This window comes from Eleutherodactylus coqui, chromosome 8 (genome assembly GCF_035609145.1).
Source record: "Eleutherodactylus coqui strain aEleCoq1 chromosome 8, aEleCoq1.hap1, whole genome shotgun sequence".
NCBI lineage: Eukaryota > Metazoa > Chordata > Amphibia > Anura > Eleutherodactylidae > Eleutherodactylus > Eleutherodactylus coqui.
The window spans coordinates 77419354-77443052 of NC_089844.1; the positions used below are offsets into that span (position 1 = coordinate 77419354).

Below are 23699 nucleotides of genomic sequence, written 5' to 3' on the forward strand. Positions count from 1 at the left end.
CTACAGTTTTCTATACTCCATTTTGGTGTCAATTTAACAAGACTTCCATTATTTTCTGCTATATTTCGGTGTCTTTTTGACTAATGACAGCTATTGGTTCCTTCTCAATGACGATCTTGGAACTTGCAGTGGAACCCGCAGTCATAATCCCACAGCATGGGCGAAAACGACGTGGGAACAAAGCCTAAGTATTAGCAGTTCCCGATATGGTGGATCTGGCCCACCCTTGGGATTACATTGATGGCTACTCACTCGGAGGGAAATACATAGCTGGACAACACTTCTGGCAATAAGATGACCAGCAGCGGGGGTTTCAGATGCCAGACATATGGAAATATGTTGATAGCAAGACCGGTTTGATTCATGAATGGGGTTGTGATAGTGAGACAGCTCCTTTAAATGTCTGCCCCTAATCAATGGAATTGGAAAAATTAAAATACTTGTTGCATTGCTTTAGTTTTTTTTTCAGTTTTTGGCCAGCTTAAAGTACAAATCCTTTACATATGTTGTGCGGGTGAATATAATCCATTGCTCCTTGTAAAGCAGCCATCCCAGACTTCGGGCAGCGCATGAGAAGGCCAGAAAAATGATGGTCCCCGTGATCTCAGATCCTGTTAACCTCAAACGGTTAACTGCAGTATAACGTGACCAGCGGGAATTTTAGGACCTCGGACTTTATGATATAAGACATTTTAGCACACCTATGTATTACAGGCATCTTCCTAAAAAAAGAAAAAGGGCATTGTACTTAAATTAAGATGCAAATAAGAAATTGGCAAATAAGCTAAAGTAACAAAGAGCGTTAATTGAAACATCCAGCCCACGGTACTCCAGAGAGCACGATTCCTGGCACCGCCAACTGGGTCACAAATTGCTATCACAGTAGTAAGCTCAATGCTTTTAGACAAAAACAGCCCCTTGGAGAGTTACAAATTCATGAGCAAGCATTTAAAGACTCTCAGATGGCATCTTCTGTTAGCTAAACAGTCCAAACTGATTAAATGCCTTTAAAAACAGGCAGAGGAATCAAAACAAAACAGACAAAGTACATATAGGAAATCCCTCCGTATGTACAAGGAATAGAATACAATATTTTGTGGGCAGAACAGTATAATTAGACCGGCTAAACACATGCATGTCGATGGACCCTACTGCAGCCACAGGGTCACTATTCAGGAAAGGTCAAGGAAGTTGGCTGAGCCTTGACATTTCATTGCTGTAGGAACTGCAGCTCCTGTGCTTACAGCCGTGGTCACGGCATCAGGGGTCACCACAACTTCACACTACGAATTTTCAGCATGGGACAAAGCGGTCTGACATTTCTGTGTAGATTGATTTTCTAATATCAATCTTTATAGGAGTCAGAGCTTCGGTTTTATTCCAGCGCTCCAAATCTCCCGCTTCCTTACACACAGATGAGGAGTTAAAGAAGTTCTAAAGCCAAAAATGTTTGGTTTTTTTTTTTAAAGCTGTGCACCATGCGGACAAAAAAAAAACGAGGCCGCACCCAAGCCCCTGCTGTTCTTGTTAGGACCATGCCCCTATCTACTTAATGTTGCAGCAACGACATGGCTGACAATAGGGTCATATGACCCCTGCAGCCGATCACCAGCTCACGTCCGTCAATGATTAGCTCGAGAAGGACATACATCTGTGCTGCAGCAGGAAGCAAAGAGCAGTGGGGGCTGGGGGGGCAGGCAGCATCAGAGCGGGAGATCAGGTGAGGGACGTATGGCAATTTATTATTATTTTTTTAAAATGTTTTAAAACATGCTGAGCTGTTTTCAATACTTATTTTGGGCTAGAAAACCCCTTTAAAATGATAAAATTTTGTCTGCTGTTAAGCCTCATGTAGACGGGGAAATTAAGAATTAGGCCTCATGTCCACGGAGAAAATCAGATCCGCTGCGGATTTGTTATGCGGATTTGGGCTGCGGATGCACTGTAATTGTCTTTTATTTTTCATGCGGGAGATCAATTGAGCTATGTGCTCTATGAGCTCCCGCACGCGTGATCCGCACTAAAATGGAGCATGTCCATTTTTTTTCATGCTCCAGAAATTTTTTAATTACCATCCGCGGGTATTTATCTACCCGCGGGTGGTCAATGCATTCCTATGGGGCGCGGATCCGCGTGCGGAAAAAACGCTGCGGATTTTAATTCTTATTTTCTCCGTGGACATGAGGCCTTCAAATCCGGAGCGTTTTTCCCGCACGCGGATTCGCGCCCCATAGGGATGCATTCATTAGACACCCGCAGGTAGTTAAATGCCTGCGGATGTCATTTTTCTCTGCAGGCGCGGGTCCCGTGTGCAGGAAGAAATCCGGACATGCTCCATTTTAGTGCGGGTCTCCCGTGGGGACGGCTCCCGCAGGCTTCTATTGAAGCCTATGGAAGCCGTCCGGATCCGCGGGAGACCCGTACCACAATTAAACTCACCTGCTCCGGGCGATGCGGTTCTTCCCTTCTTTGCGGCCGGATCTTCTTTCATCGACCCGCGGATGTGCCCGGCGCATGCGCGCGCGGCGCGCTGCCAGCGTGCTGAGCACATCCGCCGGGCCAAAGAAAGAAGATCCGGCCGCGAAGAAGGGGAGAACCGCATCGCCCGGAGCAGGTGAGTTTATTCTGATTTTAGGCATCATGTCCGCGGGGCAGGAGGGACCCGCTACGGATTCTACATATAGAATCCGCGGCGGGCCTGATTTTCCCTGTGGACATGGGGCCTTAGTCATTAAGGCCTTTTTACATGGGCAATGATCGTGAATGAGAGTGCATTAGAACAGTTCATTCAACCAATCATTACCCAGGGCAGAGATCAGCTGAGAAATGAGCAAGTACCTGTTTGTTGGCCGATCTCTTATTTAGTGCAGCGGGAAAAATCAATGTGCTTGGCGGCGCATCTTCCCATGTGAACAGAGGAAAATGTGCTGCTGACCGTGATGAAAGTGAATGGGGAACCATCAACTGTTCTTCCCCAGTAGACCCTGAATCAGTCTGCGTAAAAGTGATTCTCCAGTCACCGGCCAACATTAGCAATAGCTCCAACTGTCTTAAAAGCAAACAGAGCGGTACTTGCCCGTCCTTTGAAGTAGAGATCCAACACTGTTGCCAAGCAGTCCACGTGGCGATCGTTGTGCAAGGTGACGTCAGAAGCCACTTAACCTCAGCAGCTAATCAGAGGCTGCAGCACCACTGCCCGTTCTCCTGGCATCAGCACTCACATCCCAGGTGCTGTGATGCAGGAGTTGAGAATGTAGATGCTGCAATTTCTGACTGGTTGCACGGACTGGCGAATTCCACTTTCTGCTGACGTCATCTTCACAACAATCACCAAGGAGAAGATGGTGCACTAGCGCTAGATCTCCGCGGCTGAAGATGGGTAAGTACTGCTCTGTTATTTTAACCCTTTCTAATCCAATTTGTATCCTGGTTTTCCTAGGGGGCTTACTCTTTTTCTGCCGTTATACGACGGCGCTATCTGCTGGCTAAAGCCAGTACTGCATGATGTGACACGTATAGGATCCGACAGCAGAGAGGCTGGCAATATACAGTAAGAGAACCTCAACGGACGTCTTCCAACATCGGAGCTGTACAGCCTTAAATCATAATGTCTTCAGAGGTCAGTGGATTGGAAAGGGTTAAGACAGTTGGTGCTATTGCAGCATTTTTTTCTAGTAACCAGATAACCCCTTTAACGTCAGGAAAACAAGTGCTAATGATCGGCACTCGCCGAATGCTCATGTAGGCCAGTGTAAAAGGGCCCTTAAGGGGAATTTACAGTGTAAAGACTTACACAGCTCCCACTGAAGTCAATATCAGAAAAACTAATTTGTGGTCATAAGGCGTTAAGAATGGCATCTGAATTGGTTGCTACAACAGAGCAAGACTTTGTTTTATCTAGACAAGGTGAACATATAATTTCCATTTTTGATTGCACAGTTTCCCCCAAAAATCTATTCCTACACCCAGCTAATTATACAGGTATCTGCCCTCGCTATATCCTACAAAGAACTTTGTGTACTTTTCAACCTCACTTCTTACAAATATTTAAAAAAAACACCACTTACTGTGAGCCTTTCTTTGGCAAAAGTTGTGTTAACTTTTTCCATGGATTATACTCGGCGTCGATGCTGTACAGCCTCATGTGCATGGCCAAGACATGGAAGAGCTGATCTGCAAAAGGGAAACACTGTGTTAAGCATTGCCAGAGCAACATGCCAAAACGGAAGCTGGCTATAGACGCAAGATTTGTCATTTTCACAAGAGCTGCCAAAAAAACTAATGTCTATGGGGAATGCCAGACAGTCTCCAGTCACCAGAAGCAGCAAGAACTCAACAGGATGGGTAACCTGCCCGACCCGTCTTCTCTTTTGCAAATATGCAGTGGCAAAAGTTGCTGGCCGACACTGCTGATCCCCTTCCTTCAAGATCACAACAATACAGGTGATCAAAAGAGTCAGTGCGTTGGTCAGCCATCTTTATGGTCAATTTTAGAAAATTTGTTCATCATTAGAAGGTTTGTATTGTGTTGGGCTAAATTTCATACTGGAAGACCCCTTAAACATGTATTGATGTGTGAATAGTAGCTGAAAGGATTGTTCCAACATCTGAGACATATGATATGTACAGATATCCAAATCAATCAGTTGGATAAAGCGATCTAATGCAGAGGGATTACATGTTCTTAAAAAGATATTCCAAGAGCAAACTTTTTTTTTTTCACCCACTCAATCCCTTATTACTATTTACAGTACAGACTTTGCGCCTGTTCCGTTGGATCTCCGCAGTCAAGCGATACCTGCAGTCCTGCTGCACAGACATCACGTCTGGTAACGTGTCTAGCCCAGTTGGAATTCAATTTTTGTTTTTTTAAGTCTGCTCCAAACTGTTAAAATAAAAGCAGATGTACTTACCCCCTCCTCAAACCAGGTGATCCAAAGCTGCAGCCCCGCTATCATCCCGGTCTCTGTTGACAGCAGAAGTCAGGTGACCACTGCCTGCCAATCAGAGGCAGCAGTGTAACTATTTGGAACCCAAAGCATTATGGCACCCAGGATGTGAGCACTGATGCCAGTAGAAAAGGCGGTGACCCTGCAGCCTATGATTGGCAGGCAGCAGTCACCTGACTTCCGCTGTTAACAGAGACCAGGACGACAGCGGGGCTGAAGTGCTGAATCAGAGGACGGGTAATTACATCTGCTTTTATTTTAACACAGATTTTTAAAAAGTAGTATTCTAACTGGACAATCCCTTTAACTGACCCCCATAAATATAAATTTGACATGGGGGAAAAAAATAGTCTGGTGACATTTCCTAAAATGTCAAATTTTGTAAACATCTTTAATCTGTATTCATGTAAAATTTAACTATGCAGTCACCAAACTCATCTATGCATGTAATTATACAGGGGCACAGTAACAAAAGCATTTATTAAGGCCAATGTGACCTTTAAAGCAAAAAATGTCAAAAGTTCAAACGTGTCTCCTGTTCTGCATGCAGACATTCAAGCCACAAGCAGTTTATAAATATTCGCAGTCCTCCGAGGCGCTCACTGCTATTTTTTAAAGGAGGGTCAACACTGCCATCTAGTGGGCAACCTGTACTTTGTAAACTGCCAATAGACTTCTCCAAAAACACAAATTTCAGCCTGTACACTGTAATATTACCATTATAAATCAATAAAGCAGCATTGTAACTAGTGTAAAAGACCAACGACTTTTTTTTTAACTACTTCTAGTGCATAAACTGCTTGTTATTGTACTTATAACAATTTATTTGCAGGTCCAAATTCATTGCTGCTTAATTTCCCATCTTCAAAGGGGTTGGAGCTTCAAGCTTTAAATTCCCTTCTGCTCTTCACATAAATCCTTCTTAATAGGTTCTTAAAAGGGTCTTCCGAGAGTTTTCAGAAAGCTAAGGCCAGGGAATTGGCTAAAGTAAACTATGCAGTACTTACCCATTCAATGGCCTCCGGGTCCAGTGCAGCCACCTAGTCCCCACTGCAACCGTCCTGAAAGCTCCTGCAGCGGTCGGGTCTCATTCATAATTCACGGAACTGAGCAGCTGTGTAAATGATGGACGGCATGTACCTGCTGCAGGAGCTTCCAGGACTGGTATGACAAGAACTGGGGTGGCATCATTCAATGCTCGAGCTTTTTTTAGTCCGTTCCCGGCACTTAAGAGGATTATGGAAAAACTCCTGGAAGACCCCTTTAAATTTTATAAATCTAGGTGCCTGCAATCACCACTAGGAGGGGTTAATGCAGACAGATTTATTATGCAGTTCTATAGCAGGTCCCTCTATAGAGTTTGAGTCAGGTACATTCAGTGACCCGTTGGCCCACTTCAAAGTTCCCCATGTGAAAGTATAGGTGAGTGCCGTTAGGGAGATTCAAGAGTTGCTCAGCGACGTTCATATTCTCGCGGCGTCTTTCTCCTTCACTGTCCCGAGACTATGAACGTCGGCGAGAGACAGAAGTCCTGGTATGACTGCTAAAAGGTGTAAATTAGGACACGAAAAAAAAAGTTTAATCCCCAGAGATGATGTGGCTGCTTTACTGTAAGGACTCTTTCACACTAGCGTATATACAAGGCAGTATTACTCACTGCAAAAGTCCATTGAAATCATTTGGCATATTTAAGTACGTGTGAAACTTGTGTATTCGCTGCGTATTTAGGAACAAAATCAAATTCGATTCTGCGGTTTTTCTTCATGCAAGTAAAGAGATTGCAGATAGGCAGAAAAACGCAAAGCAATAGCGTATTTCGGCCCGTGAATACGCTGAACATCCACAGACCGAAATATGCATACGCCCGTTTTATTTTTTTTAACCTTTTATTTTTAATAAATTACCAATTTAGCAAGACAATTCCAGACGTCCTCCATCCTTGTATGTAATCAGTGTTGAGTGTGTGGATACCACACCGTGCTGTACACTCCGAGCCCGGATTATCCTTCTGGGAATTGTGGGGAGCAGCCTATTTTATATTACATCTGCAGGCTCTCTTTCTAATTGAGAGCAATACCGCTATCCTCCAAATCGGCCCCACTGTATTGGTATTGCACGGTATTGCAGTTCAATCTCAATCAATTGAAAGGTGTTGAGCTGCAATACCATACCTACCATAGACAAGATGGATGCAGTTTTAGAAAATAAAGCCGGCTTTTCCCCCCCCTCCTAGTCACCCGGCACTCCAAGGCTTCTAAATTGCTTATCCTTCTTATATTAGTTCATAGTCAGCTAGAATCAGAGAATGGTAGAGTTGGAAGGCACCTCCAGGGTCATCGGGTCCAAACCCCTGCTCAGTGCAGGATCACTATATCATCCCAGACAGATAATTGTCCAGCCTTTGTTTGAACACTTCCATTGAAGGCGAACTCACCACCTCCCGTGGTAACCTGTTCCACTCATTGATCACTCTCACTGACTAATATCTAATCTGTCTCCTCCCTTTCAGCTTCATCCCATTGCTTCTAGTCTTTCCTTGTACAAATGAGAATATTTATCTGCAAAGAGACCGGTTGTGATTGGCTAGCAGGAGAACCCACACTCAGCCAGCATAATCATTCCACACCTATGTGGTACAACCAATCCCAGCCAGCACAACCCTTACAGTACCTCTTCCTTAGGCTTTATTCCAACGAGCATATATCAGCCGGCGTTTTCACGGCCTGCCGATATACTCTATCATCTAGGGCGTAGAAGCTCGTGAATGGGCGCACAAATCGAACATTTGTGGGCCCGTTCACAAGCATGGGCCCCGATGCATATACGCAGAGGTCACCATGCAGTAGCCACTTTCCCCTCCCTATCGCAGGCTCACCTCTGCTCTCCTCCCTGCTCGCTCTCTGCAATGGGCACAGTGGAGCTAAGCGCTGTCCCGCCTCCTCCCATTGATGGCTATGGACAAGGGGCGGTGAGAGGCCTGGAGCTTAGTTCCGCCCACACCCTGCCCCTTGTCCGCATGCCAGCAATGAGAGGAGGCAGGACGGCGCTTCGATTCGCTCCACCCCCTCCCACTGGAAAGAACGAGCAGGGAGGAGAGCAGAGGTGAGCCTGCACAGGGGGAGAAGAGCAGACGGAGGGAGTTTAGCAGCCATGCTGCTAAAATCCCTCTCACCTTTAGCCGCTGCCATGGCCTCCTATAGGAGCCCATGCAGCGGCACACGTATTCCGCCCCAAAAGATAGTTTCGGCACTATATTGGCCGGCCGAGCGTTTTTACGTCTCAGGAATCCGGCCATGTGATCTGATGCATTGGAATCCAATGCTTTAGATCAGGGGTCCCCAACCGCCGGGCCGCGGACCGGGGCGGGGCCGTTGGGTGTTTGGGGCCGTTGGGTGTTTAGCGCCGGTCCGCGGCACCGCTGGGAACTTTTGCTCTAAACACAAGGCCCGCGGGCCGAATCCGGCCCGCTGCCTTGTGCTATGTGGCCCGCGGCGTGCCCCGCTGGTAATCGCGCTGATCCCGGCGCGCACACTGACGTCTGTGTAGCCAGGATTCTCCTCCCCGAGTCCCCTGCTCATTAGTTTCGCAGGAGAGGACTCGGGGAGGAAGCGTTCCGGGCTGACGTCAGGGCAAGCAGAGAGAGAGCGACAGCAGGGTGGAGGTAAGTATATGGGTTGGGGGGCTGCCTATTACGGGGGGGGGGGGGGGGAAGGGTTGGGGCTACTTATTACAGGGGAAGGGGCTGCCAATTACTGGGAGGGCTGGTTATTACTGGGGGCTACTTATTACAGGAGAAGAGGGTTGCCAATTACTGGAGGGGTTGCTTACTGAGAGGTGGCGGGGACCTGCCTATTACTGAGAGGTGGCGGGGACCTGCCTATTACTGAGAGGTGGCGGGGACCTGCCTATTACTGAGAGGTGGCGGGGACCTGCCTATTACTGAGAGGTGGCGGGGACCTGCCTATTACTGAGAGGTGGCGGGGACCTGCCTATTACTGAGAGGTGGCGGGGACCTGCCTATTACTGAGAGGTGGCGGGGACCTGCCTATTACTGAGAGGTGGCGGGGACCTGCCTATTACTGAGAGGTGGCGGGGACCTGCCTATTACTGAGAGGTGGCGGGGACCTGCCTATTACTGAGAGGTGGCGGGGACCTGCCTATTACTGAGAGGTGGCGGGGACCTGCCTATTACTGAGAGGTGGCGGGGACCTGCCTATTACTGAGAGGTGGCGGGGACCTGCCTATTACTGAGAGGTGGCGGGGACCTGCCTATTACTGAGAGGTGGCGGGGACCTGCCTATTACTGAGAGGTGGCGGGGACCTGCCTATTACTGAGAGGTGGCGGGGACCTGCCTATTACTGAGAGGTGGCGGGGACCTGCCTATTACTGAGAGGTGGCGGGGACCTGCCTATTACTGAGAGGTGGCGGGGACCTGCCTATTACTGAGAGGTGGCGGGGACCTGCCTATTACTGAGAGGTGGCGGGGACCTGCCTATTACTGAGAGGTGGCGGGGACCTGCCTATTACTGAGAGGTGGCGGGGACCTGCCTATTACTGAGAGGTGGCGGGGACCTGCCTATTACTGAGAGGTGGCGGGGACCTGCCTATTACTGAGAGGTGGCGGGGACCTGCCTATTACTGAGAGGTGGCGGGGACCTGCCTATTACTGAGAGGTGGCGGCTCTGTCTATTACTGAGAGGTGGGGGCTCTGTCTATTACTGAGAGGTGGGGGCTCTGTCTATTACTGAGAGGTGGGGGCGCTGTCTATTACTGAGAGGTGGGGGCGCTGTCTATTACTGAGAGGTGGGGGCGCTGTCTATTACTGAGAGGTGGGGGCGCTGTCTATTACTGAGAGGTGGGGGCGCTGTCTATTACTGAGAGGTGGGGGCGCTGTCTATTACTGAGAGGTGGGGGCGCTGTCTATTACTGAGAGGTGGGGGCTGTCTATTACTGAGAGGTGGGGGCTGTCTATTACTGAGAGGTGGGGGCTGTCTATTACTGAGAGGTGGGGGCTGTCTATTACTGAGAGGTGGGGGCTGTCTATTACTGAGAGGTGGGGGCTGTCTATTACTGAGAGGTGGGGGCTGTCTATTACTGAGAGGTGGGGGCTGTCTATTACTGAGAGGTGGGGGCTGTCTATTACTGAGAGGTGGGGGCTGTCTATTACTGAGAGGTGGGGGCTGTCTATTACTGAGAGGTGGGGGCTGTCTATTACTGAGAGGTGGGGGCTGTCTATTACTGAGAGGTGGGGGCTGTCTATTACTGAGAGGTGGGGGCTGTCTATTACTGAGAGGTGGGGGCTGTCTATTACTGAGAGGTGGGGGCTGTCTATTACTGAGAGGTGGGGGCTGTCTATTACTGAGAGGTGGGGGCTGTCTATTACTGAGAGGTGGGGGCTGTCTATTACTGAGAGGTGGGGGCTGTCTATTACTGAGAGGTGGGGGCTGTCTATTACTGAGAGGTGGGGGCTGTCTATTACTGAGAGGTGGGGGCTGTCTATTACTGAGAGGTGGGGGCTGTCTATTACTGAGAGGTGGGGGCTGTCTATTACTGAGAGGTGGGGGCTGTCTATTACTGAGAGGTGGGGGCTGTCTATTACTGAGAGGTGGGGGCTGTCTATTACTGAGAGGTGGGGGCTGTCTATTACTGAGAGGTGGGGGCTGTCTATTACTGAGAGGTGGGGGCTGTCTATTACTGAGAGGTGGGGGCTGTCTATTACTGAGAGGTGGGGGCTGTCTATTACTGAGAGGTGGGGGCTGTCTATTACTGAGAGGTGGGGGCTGTCTATTACTGAGAGGTGGGGGCTGTCTATTACTGAGAGGTGGGGGCTGTCTATTACTGGGGGGGGGGGGGGGGAGATAAATTATATGCTGCCCTATGTGTGTGCTGGGGGGGGGGGGGGGGGGGGAGAGATTATACACTGCCCTATGTGTGTACTGCCAGGACATTCTAAATGTCATAACTAAATAAGAATGCACTAAACTCCAACCCCCTTCATAACCCCGCCCCCTATAACCAAAGCCCCGCCCATGTCCTGCCCAACCCTGCCGGGCCTTGTAAAAATGGTCTTGCTTGAAGCCGGTCCCTCTTGCCAAAAAGGTTGGGGACCACTGTTTTAGATCACAGCGTACATCGGCCAGCCGTGAAAACGGTCGGCTGATATACGCTCGCCGGAAAGAGCCCTTAAAAAAGGGCCTCTGGGGATACATGTGCCTAACACAGTGTTTCTCAACTCCAGTCCTCAGCACCCCCAACAGGTCATGTTTTCAGGATATACTATAGTAAAAACACCTGTGGCAATGTCTGAGGCGCCGACAATAATTACATCACCTGTGTAATACTGAGGAAATCCTTAAAATACAACCTGCTGGGGGGGGGGGGGGGGGCGCCTGAGGACTGGAGTTGAGAAATACTGGTCTATGGTAACCCAAGAGTAAAATATAAGAGCAGCACACTGATTCTTAGACCTTGCTCACTCCTCGTTCTGGCGTCTGGCCCCGGGTTTCATCTGGATTGTCAAAAACTGCATCCAGACTGTAACCTAGGCAGAACCTATTACTCAAAAAGAAACCAATAAGGTTAATATGTTCAGACTACTGCAGACACTAATTAACTACTTTAAATTTAAAGCAGAACAGTCAGATCTAATTACATTCTTGATACCATGGATTAACCAATTAACACAGAGGTTCCCTTATAAAGCTGGACTGATAGACAATTGTAATTATATAAGAACAAACTGGGAAAAGTTACATTCCAGACCATTACAATACTGATAAAAGCTGAGGCCCACAGATGCCGGTTTAAAATATACGGGACAAGGATCCACAATCCATTCATAAAAACCACAAAAATGTATCAATAAATTGACAACTGGGTGTTATCAGATAATTGTCAAAGTGTGCCCCTACAATCCACAGCAGGTTATCCAATTAGTGCTGCAAGTATCAAAGTCATTCTTCAGACTCCCTGCTGCAATGAAGCAGTTATTCTCCCCCCTCCCCTCCCCATACCTATTGTATAGCATTTTACATTGTAATCTCAGCAATACACAACTGCACATTTACCTTAAGGGGTTATCCAACTTTACAAAAGCAGCTGTTGGTTGTGTACACACACACACATATTATATATATATATATATATATATATATATATATATATATATATATATATATATATATATATATATATATATATATATATATATATATATATATATAAAAACATAACTCGTCTCCAGTTTTCCCCAGTGACCCAGCACTGCGATCTCACAGTACCCCACCAGTGTCTGCTTGTATACAGTAACGTCTCATACCGCTGCAATCTTCTGTACTCCTCCTGACATCATGGCTCCCATGATTGAGCGATGATGCCAGTAGCATAATCACATGACCACTGGGGCCACCGATTAGTTACAGCGGTCACATGCTGCCTACTAGTAAAGACCAGGAAACCAGTGGAAGGGTAAATGTTGGGTGGCGGCTGTTTTTAATTTTTCCTGTAAGGTCCGAGAACCCCTTCCATGTTGTATGCATGTGCTGGGTAGCTTTGATTTTTCATCTCCACTGAAAGAAACATTGAAGTTTAATAAGCAAAAACCAATAATAACAGGTAACCTCAACCTAAGCATCAATGCACAAATGTACCGAGGCATTTGGCTTTCACCACTGTCATTTTTCTTTATTAAATCGGCTATGTAAATATATTATTACATCTTTAAAAAAAATGGGACAGAAGGGATGTTGAGTGACTACGGTCTATGTGTAGTCACATCCTCATAAGGGAATGGCATTTTGACAATACAAAACCCACACTGTGATACAGTTTGTACAACAATCCTGTTGATTGAGATTTGACATGCTGCTCTAATGTTTCACCGATGTGGAGTGGATTGCAAATTAAAACAATGGTTAAAACTTGGTAGCAAGCCATATCCCACCAAGATATCTGCACATTAATGTGATGCTTACAGCAGCACACATGTATGAACATATCATCTTAAAGCCCAAGGTGACCTTTCTGAAGAAACAAGTCTAAATATATGACATCTCGGTGGAATCCTGTGACTTTATACCAATATTGTCTTCTAACCTAAGCTAAATTAATATTCAGACAAGTATAATTCTAAATCTTACGGTCAACTATCGGGTCTCAGATTAAAAGGGCTATTACAGATTTAGTAAAATGTGATTGTTCCCAGTAAGAGAAACCAAGTCATCTTGTAGATAGGCTACCCTTTAATGGCTAACAAAAATACACAATGTTACTGCGAGCTTTCGAACCAACGTAGGGTCCTTCTTCAGGCTTAGATGAAATAGATCCGAAGAGGCATATATGCATGGCTGCAGAAAATTTGTAGCATTTGACCTGTTCTGCAAATTTAATTCTGCTTTACATTAAGAGACACTGCAAGTTTTACCTCTTCAAATAAGGGCTTGAAATCTGCATTAAAACCCACTTTACAAGCTGATTTTGACACCGATTTTACAGTTTCACACTGACAGGCAGCCCATAACACCCTGCCTTTGGCCGTACATGGTAAGCCTCCGACTGCCAGGCTCACTCATTGGCATGACAACTGTGGAGAGGAGTGATGGGGTACAGTGGGACCCCCACCCTTTGTCAACCACTTAGATGCAGTGTTCAGTAATGAACACTACATCTAAGAGGTTAGACAACTAGGAGCAAAATTAGCTCTGATCCCAGCCATTGCAGTGGAAGCCTTACTGTCATTAGAGCCATCCCCAAGCACCCACTATACAAGCAAGGGATAACTATGCCACAATGCAATAAAAACATATAGGCCCCTTTGTGATCATCATAGAAAGACGCATCGGTGATCAGTAAGAGGCCACAATCTGTCTTGTTTTCAAAGTTCTGTCTTATAAGGAACCTAATCACAGAGCTGAGAGAAAAAATAAGGAATAGAGTGCATGTGTGATCAGCATACTGCCAGGATAGAGATGTTGCAAAGCATGAGATACATATATGGATAGCGCTCCAAACAATAACAATGTTAGTTAAGAGGACTCACCTCGTGTGGAATGCCCGTCAGATGACATGCGTCCACACCGCTGGTCCGAGTAGGCTTTGTGCGCGATGGTATGACCAAAGCAACGGATCCTTGAAGAGGTCTTCAAAGGGCAGGAAGAGCATTGTAGGGCTATGATAATCCCCAGGGTATGATAACACCTCGGCCGTGCTCTAGGTCACTGGATAGTGATTAATAAAGTTAACTTATTATGTAGAGAAGCCTGCTAGGTAGATTGGACTCCTCTAAAGATCCAAAGTAGCCTTTAATTAATCTGAATTCCTAATTTATCTCTTCATTATTACCAATCAGACAGAAAAAAAAAATTTAAATAAAATAGTCAAACTGGACTGGGGACAGTCACAGTGGGTAAGTGTAGAGCAACGCGTTTCGGAGGTCTTATGGCTGCCTAGTTTACTATTATATTTATATATTTTTTTTTTTATTTCTGTCTGATTGGTAATAAAGAGAAAATTGGATTCCTAAATGAAGAATTCAGGTTCATCACAAGCTACTTTGGACCTTAGAGGAGTCCCACCTACCTAGCGGACTCTTCTATGAAGTTAGTTAACTTTATTATCCACTATCCGGTCACCTAGGGCAGGGGGATTTTAATTCCTTTTGTTCTTGAAGAGGATGAGGAATTACTATAACTATTCATTATACAAATAATATCCACAGTGCAGCAAGGAACTAAACACTGAAGCTACATAAAGGCAATCCCACACTTAGCTGTCCAAGAAAACATTATAAAGCTTGTCCGGAAACCTCCGCACTACAATTTATGGCAAGGTCATGAATCTTTGGTTTTCCTTGTACTGAGGGTATATCGACTGATTTATCACTGCGCTTACACAAAAACACTCAATGACAAACCAAGCTCTACAACATCGATATACAAGTTGTGGAAAACAAGGGTGGTCAGAAATTTTTCTAAAACAGTCAAAGTTCCCATTAGAATTTGAGTTTATAAAAAAGTTAATAAAATCCCAATGAATCTACACAAACAGTCCCGTCCGGCGTTCCCAAGAAAGGCAGCAGTTAAATGCAGTGGGCAGAACCATCGTTCACCTTGTCACATTGTTTCTGAAGCGGACATAGGCAGCTCTATCAATCACTCCTCATTTACATTTCCCCAGTGGAACCGTCCTCATAGCTCAATCTACTAAAACAGTACTTGACCTATTTGTTCCCAGCGTTTTCCCTGATGCTTTTTGCTGTAAGAGCTCACCTGGGACACTGCATTCCATTTAATGCAATATCTAATCGACAAAGTTAACACTTCTTACAAGACTATTATGGAGTGCTGTGCTTAATCACAGTAAAGACACCTCATTACCGCTGCTGTGAAACGTACGGAGGAGGAGGGTCTTGTTCCAAGTCTTTTTAATTGACTGAAAATAGACTCGGTGAGCAATACTGAGACGTGTAGGTCACCGCTGCGTTTTACATCAAGGGCGTCATTGGCAGCGATGGTAGAACTATTTTACCCAACAGCCGAAAGGGACTGATGAGCTAAAAAATAAACTATTAATATTAGAGGTCTTATGGAAGATGACCGGTGTTTATTTTCAAGAACAAAGATTCCGAGTCCCAAGTTTGGTGTATAGGAGAACCTTCTGGTATATACGTCAAATATAATCATAGGGCACCATTCACCCAATGGAGATTAAAAGCGTGCTTTTGGCTTCTATTCGACCACTATACAGGATACCTTTATTTTTAATTTCTAAGCACTGCATTTTCCTATACATTGAGCCACGGCAAGTCAGGAAAAGATCCCAACATAGAAGTTAAGCCCCTGTCAATGTCTCTGTTTAAGAGTGGCACCCAGCACCCACAGGCTATAATAGTATCCGTTTCACGTACAGTATATGTCAGGAGCTTTACAATAGCCTTTCATGACACATCAATTAAATAGAGGCCTGTGACTCATGTTCTACTCTGGCATATATCACCCATAAAATTCCGTGTAACAAAAAAAAAAACATACCAGTATACTTTTTTCCCCCTTTACTACACTGGGCTCCACAGGATGGAATAGCATAGTCTACACAGCACATATTGGCATATAGCTGGCTAGGGGGGAAGCTAGGGTGACAGTCTTTGGGGCTCCTTCTGACTAATGGGCCCGGGAGGTGGTGAGTTCTTCTTCAATGGAAGTTTTCAAACAGAGGCTGGACAAACATCTGTCTGGGATGATTTAGTGATCCTGCACTGAGCAGGGGGTTGGACCCGATGACCCTGGAGGTCCCTTCCAACTCTACCATTCTATAACCCCTCTATGAACATGCTGAAACCAAACTGAAACCTGGAAATTAGGCCCTTTGTTGAGCTCTGCAGCCACATCAGCTGTGCACACATATATGAGTGTATTGAAGCCATATTTCTAGTGGACATATACTAAAAATATGGCAGTCAAGCTGAATGGCATTTTTATCAAATCTTTGCATCACTTAGAAGTCCTTGAGAATGCAGGAATTAAAGGGGTTGTCCCGAGGCAGCAAGTGGGTCTATACACTTCTGCATGGCCATAATAATGCACTTTGTAATGTACATTGTGCATTAATTATGAGCCATACAGAAGTTATAAAAAGTTTTATACTTACCTGCTCCGTTGCTGGCGTCCTCGTTCCCATGGAGCCGACTAATTTTCGCCCTCCGATGGCCAAATTAGCCGCGCTTGCGCAGTCCGGGTCTTCTCCTCTTCTCTATGGGGCTCCGTGTAGCTCCGTGTAGCTCCGCCCCGTCACGTGCCGATTCCAGCCAATCAGGAGGCTGGAATCGGCAATGGACCGCACAGAAGCCCTGCGGTCCATGAAGACAGAGGATCCCGGCGGCCATCTTCAGCAGGTGAGTATGAAGACGCCGGACCGCCGGGATTCAGGTAAGCGCTGTGCGGGTGGTTTTTTTAACCCCTGCATCGGGGTTGTCTCGCGCCGAACGGGGGGGGGGTTAAAAAAAAAAAAAAACCCGTTTCGGCGCGGGACATCTCCTTTAAATCCTTTTACAATTTAGGTGTAGATGAGCTTGTAAGGGGTTGTCTCCATTCCAGCTGTGTGTGTTGCAGGTAGCAGACAGCTCCATACATTACTGCAGGAGGAGACTCATTGACCCAGCTTGCAATACCAACCAGGACCACTGCGTAATGTATGGAGCTGTCTGCTTCCTGCAGCAAAACAGCTAGAAGTGGTACAATCCCTTTAAGAGATGTAGGAAATAGGCCAACAATGTGTGGGAAAACCAATTAAGCATTACAGCATACATAGATGTGACATTATAGCTTTATACTCTTTTGGAATAAAAATGGTATAATTCTAAAACTCAAGCATACTTAAGCAGGATCTTTTGCCAGCAGAACTTGCTCCTCCAGAGCACAGATGGTCTCCACGGTGGACAAGTTCCAGTTCTAGATTTGTTCTGCAATTATAAAAAAAAAGACTAATGTAACAATCTATACATGCAACTCACACTACCCCACCATCTGTAATACTATATCATACTTTCTGATCCACAAGAATGGCCCATGGGCCTATTATTAGGACTGAACATTCCTATGAACACGCTGTTGCCCAACAATCAGACTTTGTAAAGGGATCAGCCAATCAAGGAGCAAGCATTCATTGGCTGATCGTTTAGCTTGCTGGTTGGCTGCACATCTCCCTGTGTAAAAGGGGAAGATGCACAGCCGATCAAAGACAGCAGTAAACATTGGTCGTCCACATAAAACAGATAACCTGCCTGTGAAGGAGGGATCAAGTGTTGACTGACAGGCTCATTGTTAATCAGTGGTGGTTAGCAAAGGCAGATTATCCACGTAAAGTGACCCAAAGGATTACCTTACATGGAACAAGTATTTCTCCTGGGCTTTCACACAAGAATGATAGTAATTTAGTAAATGGAGGCGAAGCATACAGGAGATTCTCTACCAGTTGCCCGCCTCCGTTCACTGTGAACAGGCAGTCATTCAAAGCTGGACGACTGCCTGTTCACATTGAGCGAGAAGTCAATGTCTCGCTCAATACACTGTTAGGTCCTGTGTTTACACGGGTAAACTATTGCTGAAGAGCTGCCTGATTCTTCTCCTTCCTGTGAGGTTACGTACATTTGGTTGGCAGTCTTCTGCCTGCCAACCAATGTACATTACGTCACAGCTCACAGGCCAGCAGAAGGACTGCCTATCTGCTTCAGAGATTGCTCATTCGAGCTGTCTCTGAAATAGATTACAATGCCCTCCTAGGCAGTGAAGCTACAGCACAGGGATGCGACCTTCACTGACCCAGCCGGAAGGAATTTGAGGAATGCAGCCTTTATAACAAGCTGGGCCCAGCGTGCAGTGAGGTGACCCGGGACACTGCAAAAGCTCAGTTAGGAGAAGATGTGCCAAGGAAACTGACAGGGAAGGAATAAGTATATATATATATATATATATTTTTTGAATGACAAAACCCCTTTAAAAAGGAGCAGGCTTGACTGATACACCCTACAAAGAGTTGAGTAAAGGCACCCCCACTATACAATCTGAAAGCAACAGCCAAGCTCACAGGATCAGAGGTGGGACCCCATTGGGTATTTATGGCATATCTTCAGGAATGGTCAATTTAAAATTGATGACTTTCTTATTTTAAGTATTTGATATTTTCGTATTTCCTTAAAAATTTGCTAGAAGTTTCTAATACCTATGATTAGGCGGCAAGGCCTCTGTCTCCCTTGAAGGGCAAGATTTTTTTTTTTTCAGATCATTCCCATCCACTAACTTTTTGGAGCCATCTGTCATGCTGACGTTACTAGAACACAGAATCGTAACGTCCTACGCATACAAATAACGTGATTCATCAAGAGACTCCCGTGACATCATTTAACTATTTATACTGCTTAAAAGAGATCTTAGAAACGGAGGATTTCTGCAGGCACCGGATTTGAAACCCTATGTCAGCAACAATTTTTCTCAAGCTCCTCAGCTTTTTTTTGTGTCCATCAAATAAGATGGCGTCCGCGTATTAACATCACTAAGTTTTTGCTGCTAATGCCACCTATTTTCCAAGGAATGTTTTAATCCTCTCTACTCTTCTGAAAAAAAAGCAATTTAAAATTGATAATGCTCTTGCTCGGAGCTGCATCTGGTTTCTGCTGATAAGGGCATCTGTCTGCTAGGAATTTTCCGCTCCTCAGGCGGTTTGCACAGCTCACACAAATACGCCTACCGCTGGAGGAATGAGAGCCGAGAGTTTTTATTTTCAATTTTTCTGTATTTTCTGCTATTTAGCAACATTCTCACAAATCAGAGGAACTACGTTTGAGGCAAAAATAAAATCTGTATATATATTTACATATGAGAAGTCAGAGGAAGACTAAATTTGTGGGGAAAAAAGAATGTTCTTCAATATAAACAAAGGATGTGCCCAAAATTTAACATAACAGTGTACAGACCAGAAATAGAACGGTGTAGCTAAACTTCCAGATGACTTTCAGAATGAACAATTCTATGCCATTATATGGCTTGAAATGTCATTTTTCACTACTTTTCCCCTCTGCAGGCCCATCTCTAATTCTCAGTTTTTCCTGAGCTGGTCAGTGTAGACTAGTTGCTCTGTTCCCCTATACTATGTACATAGAAGAGCAGGATATCCTCATCTCTACACCTCATGAGCAACAATATGAAAGGCATCACATAGCAGTACTGAGTAGTATAGATGCAATTTTAGTAGCTGTGACACAGTAATATACACATATTAGATAAAGCAGCATGTCTTCCCCTGCTGCAAATTCCCACCCTACTCTAACATAGCATGCTAGGCTGACCACTTTCCATCCACTTCAGCTTGTTTCAAACCCTCCCACCATGTTGATCTAGAGGAAGGCAAAAAAAACACCAATGAGGTAGAAGCCAATTTAGCCCATTTTGGGGGAAAAATTCCTTCCCGACTTCATAATGGCAGTCAGAATAATGCCTGGATCAACACCCTGCAGAGAAAAGTTGCTTCCAGACTTCAGTCGGAAGATCTCCTGATCAACTACCCTTCCGACTAAGGTCTACTTTAGTCTGCTATAAGCAGCATGCGACAATAGCGAGCACAGCTAACCCCCCACACATACTTCCTGTTATCTGACTTGGTGTCTTGTTGCTAGATTTGGATTTTGCATTACAATAGGCAGCAAATGAGAAGAAAGTGAGGCGCCTAGGGGCCAGCACGAAGATTTTTTTCAGCACAAAAATGTTATTTTAGGCAAAAAAAAGGGATTTTTAATTTCAAGCCTTACTGATTAGTTTTAAACTAAAAAGGTACTCCATGTAATGCCTTTAAGAAAGGCCACCAAACCTGAAAAAATCCCATCAAAAAATAAAAGTCATATAGTGGGGTCGGTCCTCTACTTGGGACCCATCTCTAGGGCACACAGCAGAGCATTTGCCCTCTCTGGAGGATATAGGTGCCATGTAGGTATGGATTTTTAATTGACTGACACGTTCTAGGTGCTGGCATCTTTATAAGTCTGTTACAAAGTGGTGCATCAATCTGTTAAAAGGCCAGGTCATCCCCCTCATCACAGGAGCGACATTAGAAAGTAGGTTTTCATTGCATATAGATTTTACCCCTTCCATTGCAAAAAAGTGAAATCTGCTGTTAAAGTCACAAGAAAATAGGCAAAAATCCTAAAATCAGAAACCAAAATATCTACCACATTAGGGGGGGGGGGGGTTATAAAACACCAAACAGCAGCAATCTGCCAGAATTAAGCAAGGCCTTAGCTACCGTAGCAGACTTCAATGGACACTACACCCGAAGTCATGGAATTATCGTAATGGTGTATTTCATTTTTGCCCCAGAGAAGGGATTATTTTTCTTTTTTATTAAGGAAAAGGGTTACTTTTGTCTTCACGGTGTGAACAGGATTCATGTGTTTAAAAGAATAGTATCTGATGCAATAAATAACAAAATGGTACCATTATAAAGTCAAGATCTTCTATCCATTCGGGCTGGGTCGTAATCCAAAACAGGTTATGGTGTGGGGAATATTGGTAGCAGAACCACACAAGACAATACACCATCCTACCCAAAGTATTTGGACATCCTATCAGGAAAATTGATTGGTCTTATTAGCATGTCACATGTCTTATACGATGTTCATAAGATGCAGGCCCTTGGAGTTGTCAGTTCTAGTATGTGAAGGGAACTGCACACTATCGGATATACGAAATTATACCGCTACACACAAGGCATCCATCACAAAGTGCAATGTGCCAGCCTGTCTACAAAGGTGTAAATAGTATCGTCATTAGACAATAGAGTAGTGGAAGAATGTTCTATGGAGTGACACATCACGCTACTCCGTGCTTCAATCAGATGGATGTACCTGGGTGTGGAGGATTGCTGGGGATCACCTTTTTGTCTGAGTCTGTTGTGCCAACAGTTACGGAGGAGGTTTCCTTATGGCGTGGGGATGCTTTACGTGGCTTTTTCTCAGTCCATTGGTTGTAGTGGCAAGAATTGCGTACAAGGAGGTGTACCTTGACATTCTAGACAATAATGTGCTATCAACAATATGGCAATACTCTGAAAACGGTCAGTAATGTTTCCAACAAGATAACGCGCCTCGTCACAAATCCAACGCGGTTTTCCGTTGGTTTGAGGATATAGATGTTTCACAACTAGGCTGGCTGCACAGAGTCCTGACCTGAACCTACTGAACAGCTTTGAGACAAACTAGAAAGTTGGGTCAGGAAATATGAACAGCATTTATCTTCTAAGAGAGAACTTACCCGATGTTTGCAGGATGAATTGAGGGGAATATCAGCTGAAGTGTATCAGATATTAGTAGACAGTATGCCATGGAGAGTATCCTAGGTGATTAGGGCCAAAGGAGCCCCACTCAGTATTAACATATGTAAATCAACACTACTTTTGATTCTTGCTCGGAGTCCAAATACTTTTCGTAGGATGATGTACAGGGAGGACACAAAAGCACAAGCAATAAGTTAGGATGCAAATTGGGGAGCGCCTGAAGAAATGTGCCATGCCAAGAATACAGAACTGAGACGACCTTAGAAGAGTTCTTTTTTAATTAACACAACAATAAACTGTGAACAAACGTAACAGCAGCTACCCTGTTCATGCATTACTCAGGTCCTCATTAGGCTTGATATCAGGATGTATACGGGGATCCTAGAAATACTTCTGGCACCCAAGCCTTCACTATAGACCGAAAATAACTATTTGAAGGCAATAACAACTGTTGCATTTAGGAACATTTGATACCATTCTAAAACAGTGATAATTCTAGTAGTGCTAGGCTTTTAAAAGCAAAGTATATGGGAGACTCACCGAGCAACAGAGTACATAAAAAGAAAATCATTGTCAGGGGAGCCGAGTGTCTTGCTGTAGTCTGTATACTTCTTTTGTGTAGCGCTCTTAATGTCTTTCATCACCGCCTCCATTTCTTTGCTTAAATTGGTTTCCGACTAAAAGCAGAGAACAGCGTGTAAGGGCACAAATCATGAATGTGGCAACGCTGTATCAGTGCGGAGCAATCACTCAATCAGCTACATTATTAATAAGAATGAAAAAAAGTGGATGTGTCACCATGAATCCATACCTTCTACTTTAATAGTACCTCAAACTATCCAAATACCCAAGAACCAGCTGTACCAACGGCGACGGATGTACCTCTAAAGTGGCATCTTGATCTCCTAGAGGGTAGTGGCCCGCACAGGAGCTTTATTCCGCAAATTTAGAAAACTATTGTGATGTCTTGGAAGAAGATGGATTACATGTAACTTCATTGTGATACACATACATCACAGAAGGAAGCCACCCATCAAAGATACACTCGTCAAAAAGAAAAAAAATGAAGCAACTAGACGTAGGTTTGCAAAATGCCTCTTGGAAGCCCTGCCATGAGGGACAACATGTGGCGGTAGGATGTTCTGAACGTATTGCTCACCTGCAATACTACTACTAGGAGTGACTGACTGTTCTATGCGATGGCCCACCAGAGCATCCCATCAGCTCCACAACAAAGGCAGGATTGAGGCGCTCAACCATCGTTAAGTCTCCAGACACAAACATGGTCATAGTTTGTGCCGAAATTAAACCTGGATTCGTCACTGAAGACAACCCAATACCACTCCAGTTTAGTCGTTCACAACACCACTGCAAACAGAGGTGACGGTGGGTTGGTGTCATACTGATCGGTTGTCCTTCTAAAGCAGATAATCTGATTAACATGACCAAGCTTTACTGCAGTCTTTGATCTGCTGCACATATTCCCCTTCTACACCGGACGATGTGTACTCAACCAGTTTTCATAATGGGTGCTGTAAGACCAAATTTCAGACAGACACAGGGGGCCTGTAATGATGGTGCCACCTGCCTCTGGATGGTGGACAACAAAACATTTGGAGCTGCTCGCACTTGTTGGATGATCAGATGATTCTCTCTACTGGTGGTCTGGCAAGGGAATACTGAGCCTGGTCGCCTTGTGTGCCCTCACACATCTATGGGTGCCAACACCTCCTAACAGTCTGGTCTGAACATCCCAGGTGACTGACAATTCATGAATACGACCATCCAGCTTCTCACATGCCAATAATGCGCCCCTCTCAGACTCGTAACTGGGTAAAATTTCTTGGATTGCATTGTAGAGGCGTCTAGTGGTCAACAAGTTCTACACAAGTGAAAAATAGGTCCACTACACACAAGTAGTCTCAGACTTTTTA

General features: G+C 45.1%; 1 protein-coding gene across 1 annotated transcript in view; it reads right to left on the reverse strand.

The window, feature by feature from the left end:
* Positions 1-23699, reverse strand: part of UBR3 (ubiquitin protein ligase E3 component n-recognin 3) — a 169937-nt gene that overhangs the window by 30473 nt on the left and 115765 nt on the right. Inside the window, exons 28-30 of the mRNA XM_066577805.1 lie at positions 22306-22442; positions 17319-17404; positions 4068-4173 (exon numbers count right to left, since the gene is read on the reverse strand). Of these exons, the coding sequence (XP_066433902.1) occupies positions 4068-4173; positions 17319-17404; positions 22306-22442 (329 nt within the window). The remainder of the gene's footprint in view (positions 1-4067; positions 4174-17318; positions 17405-22305; positions 22443-23699) is intronic.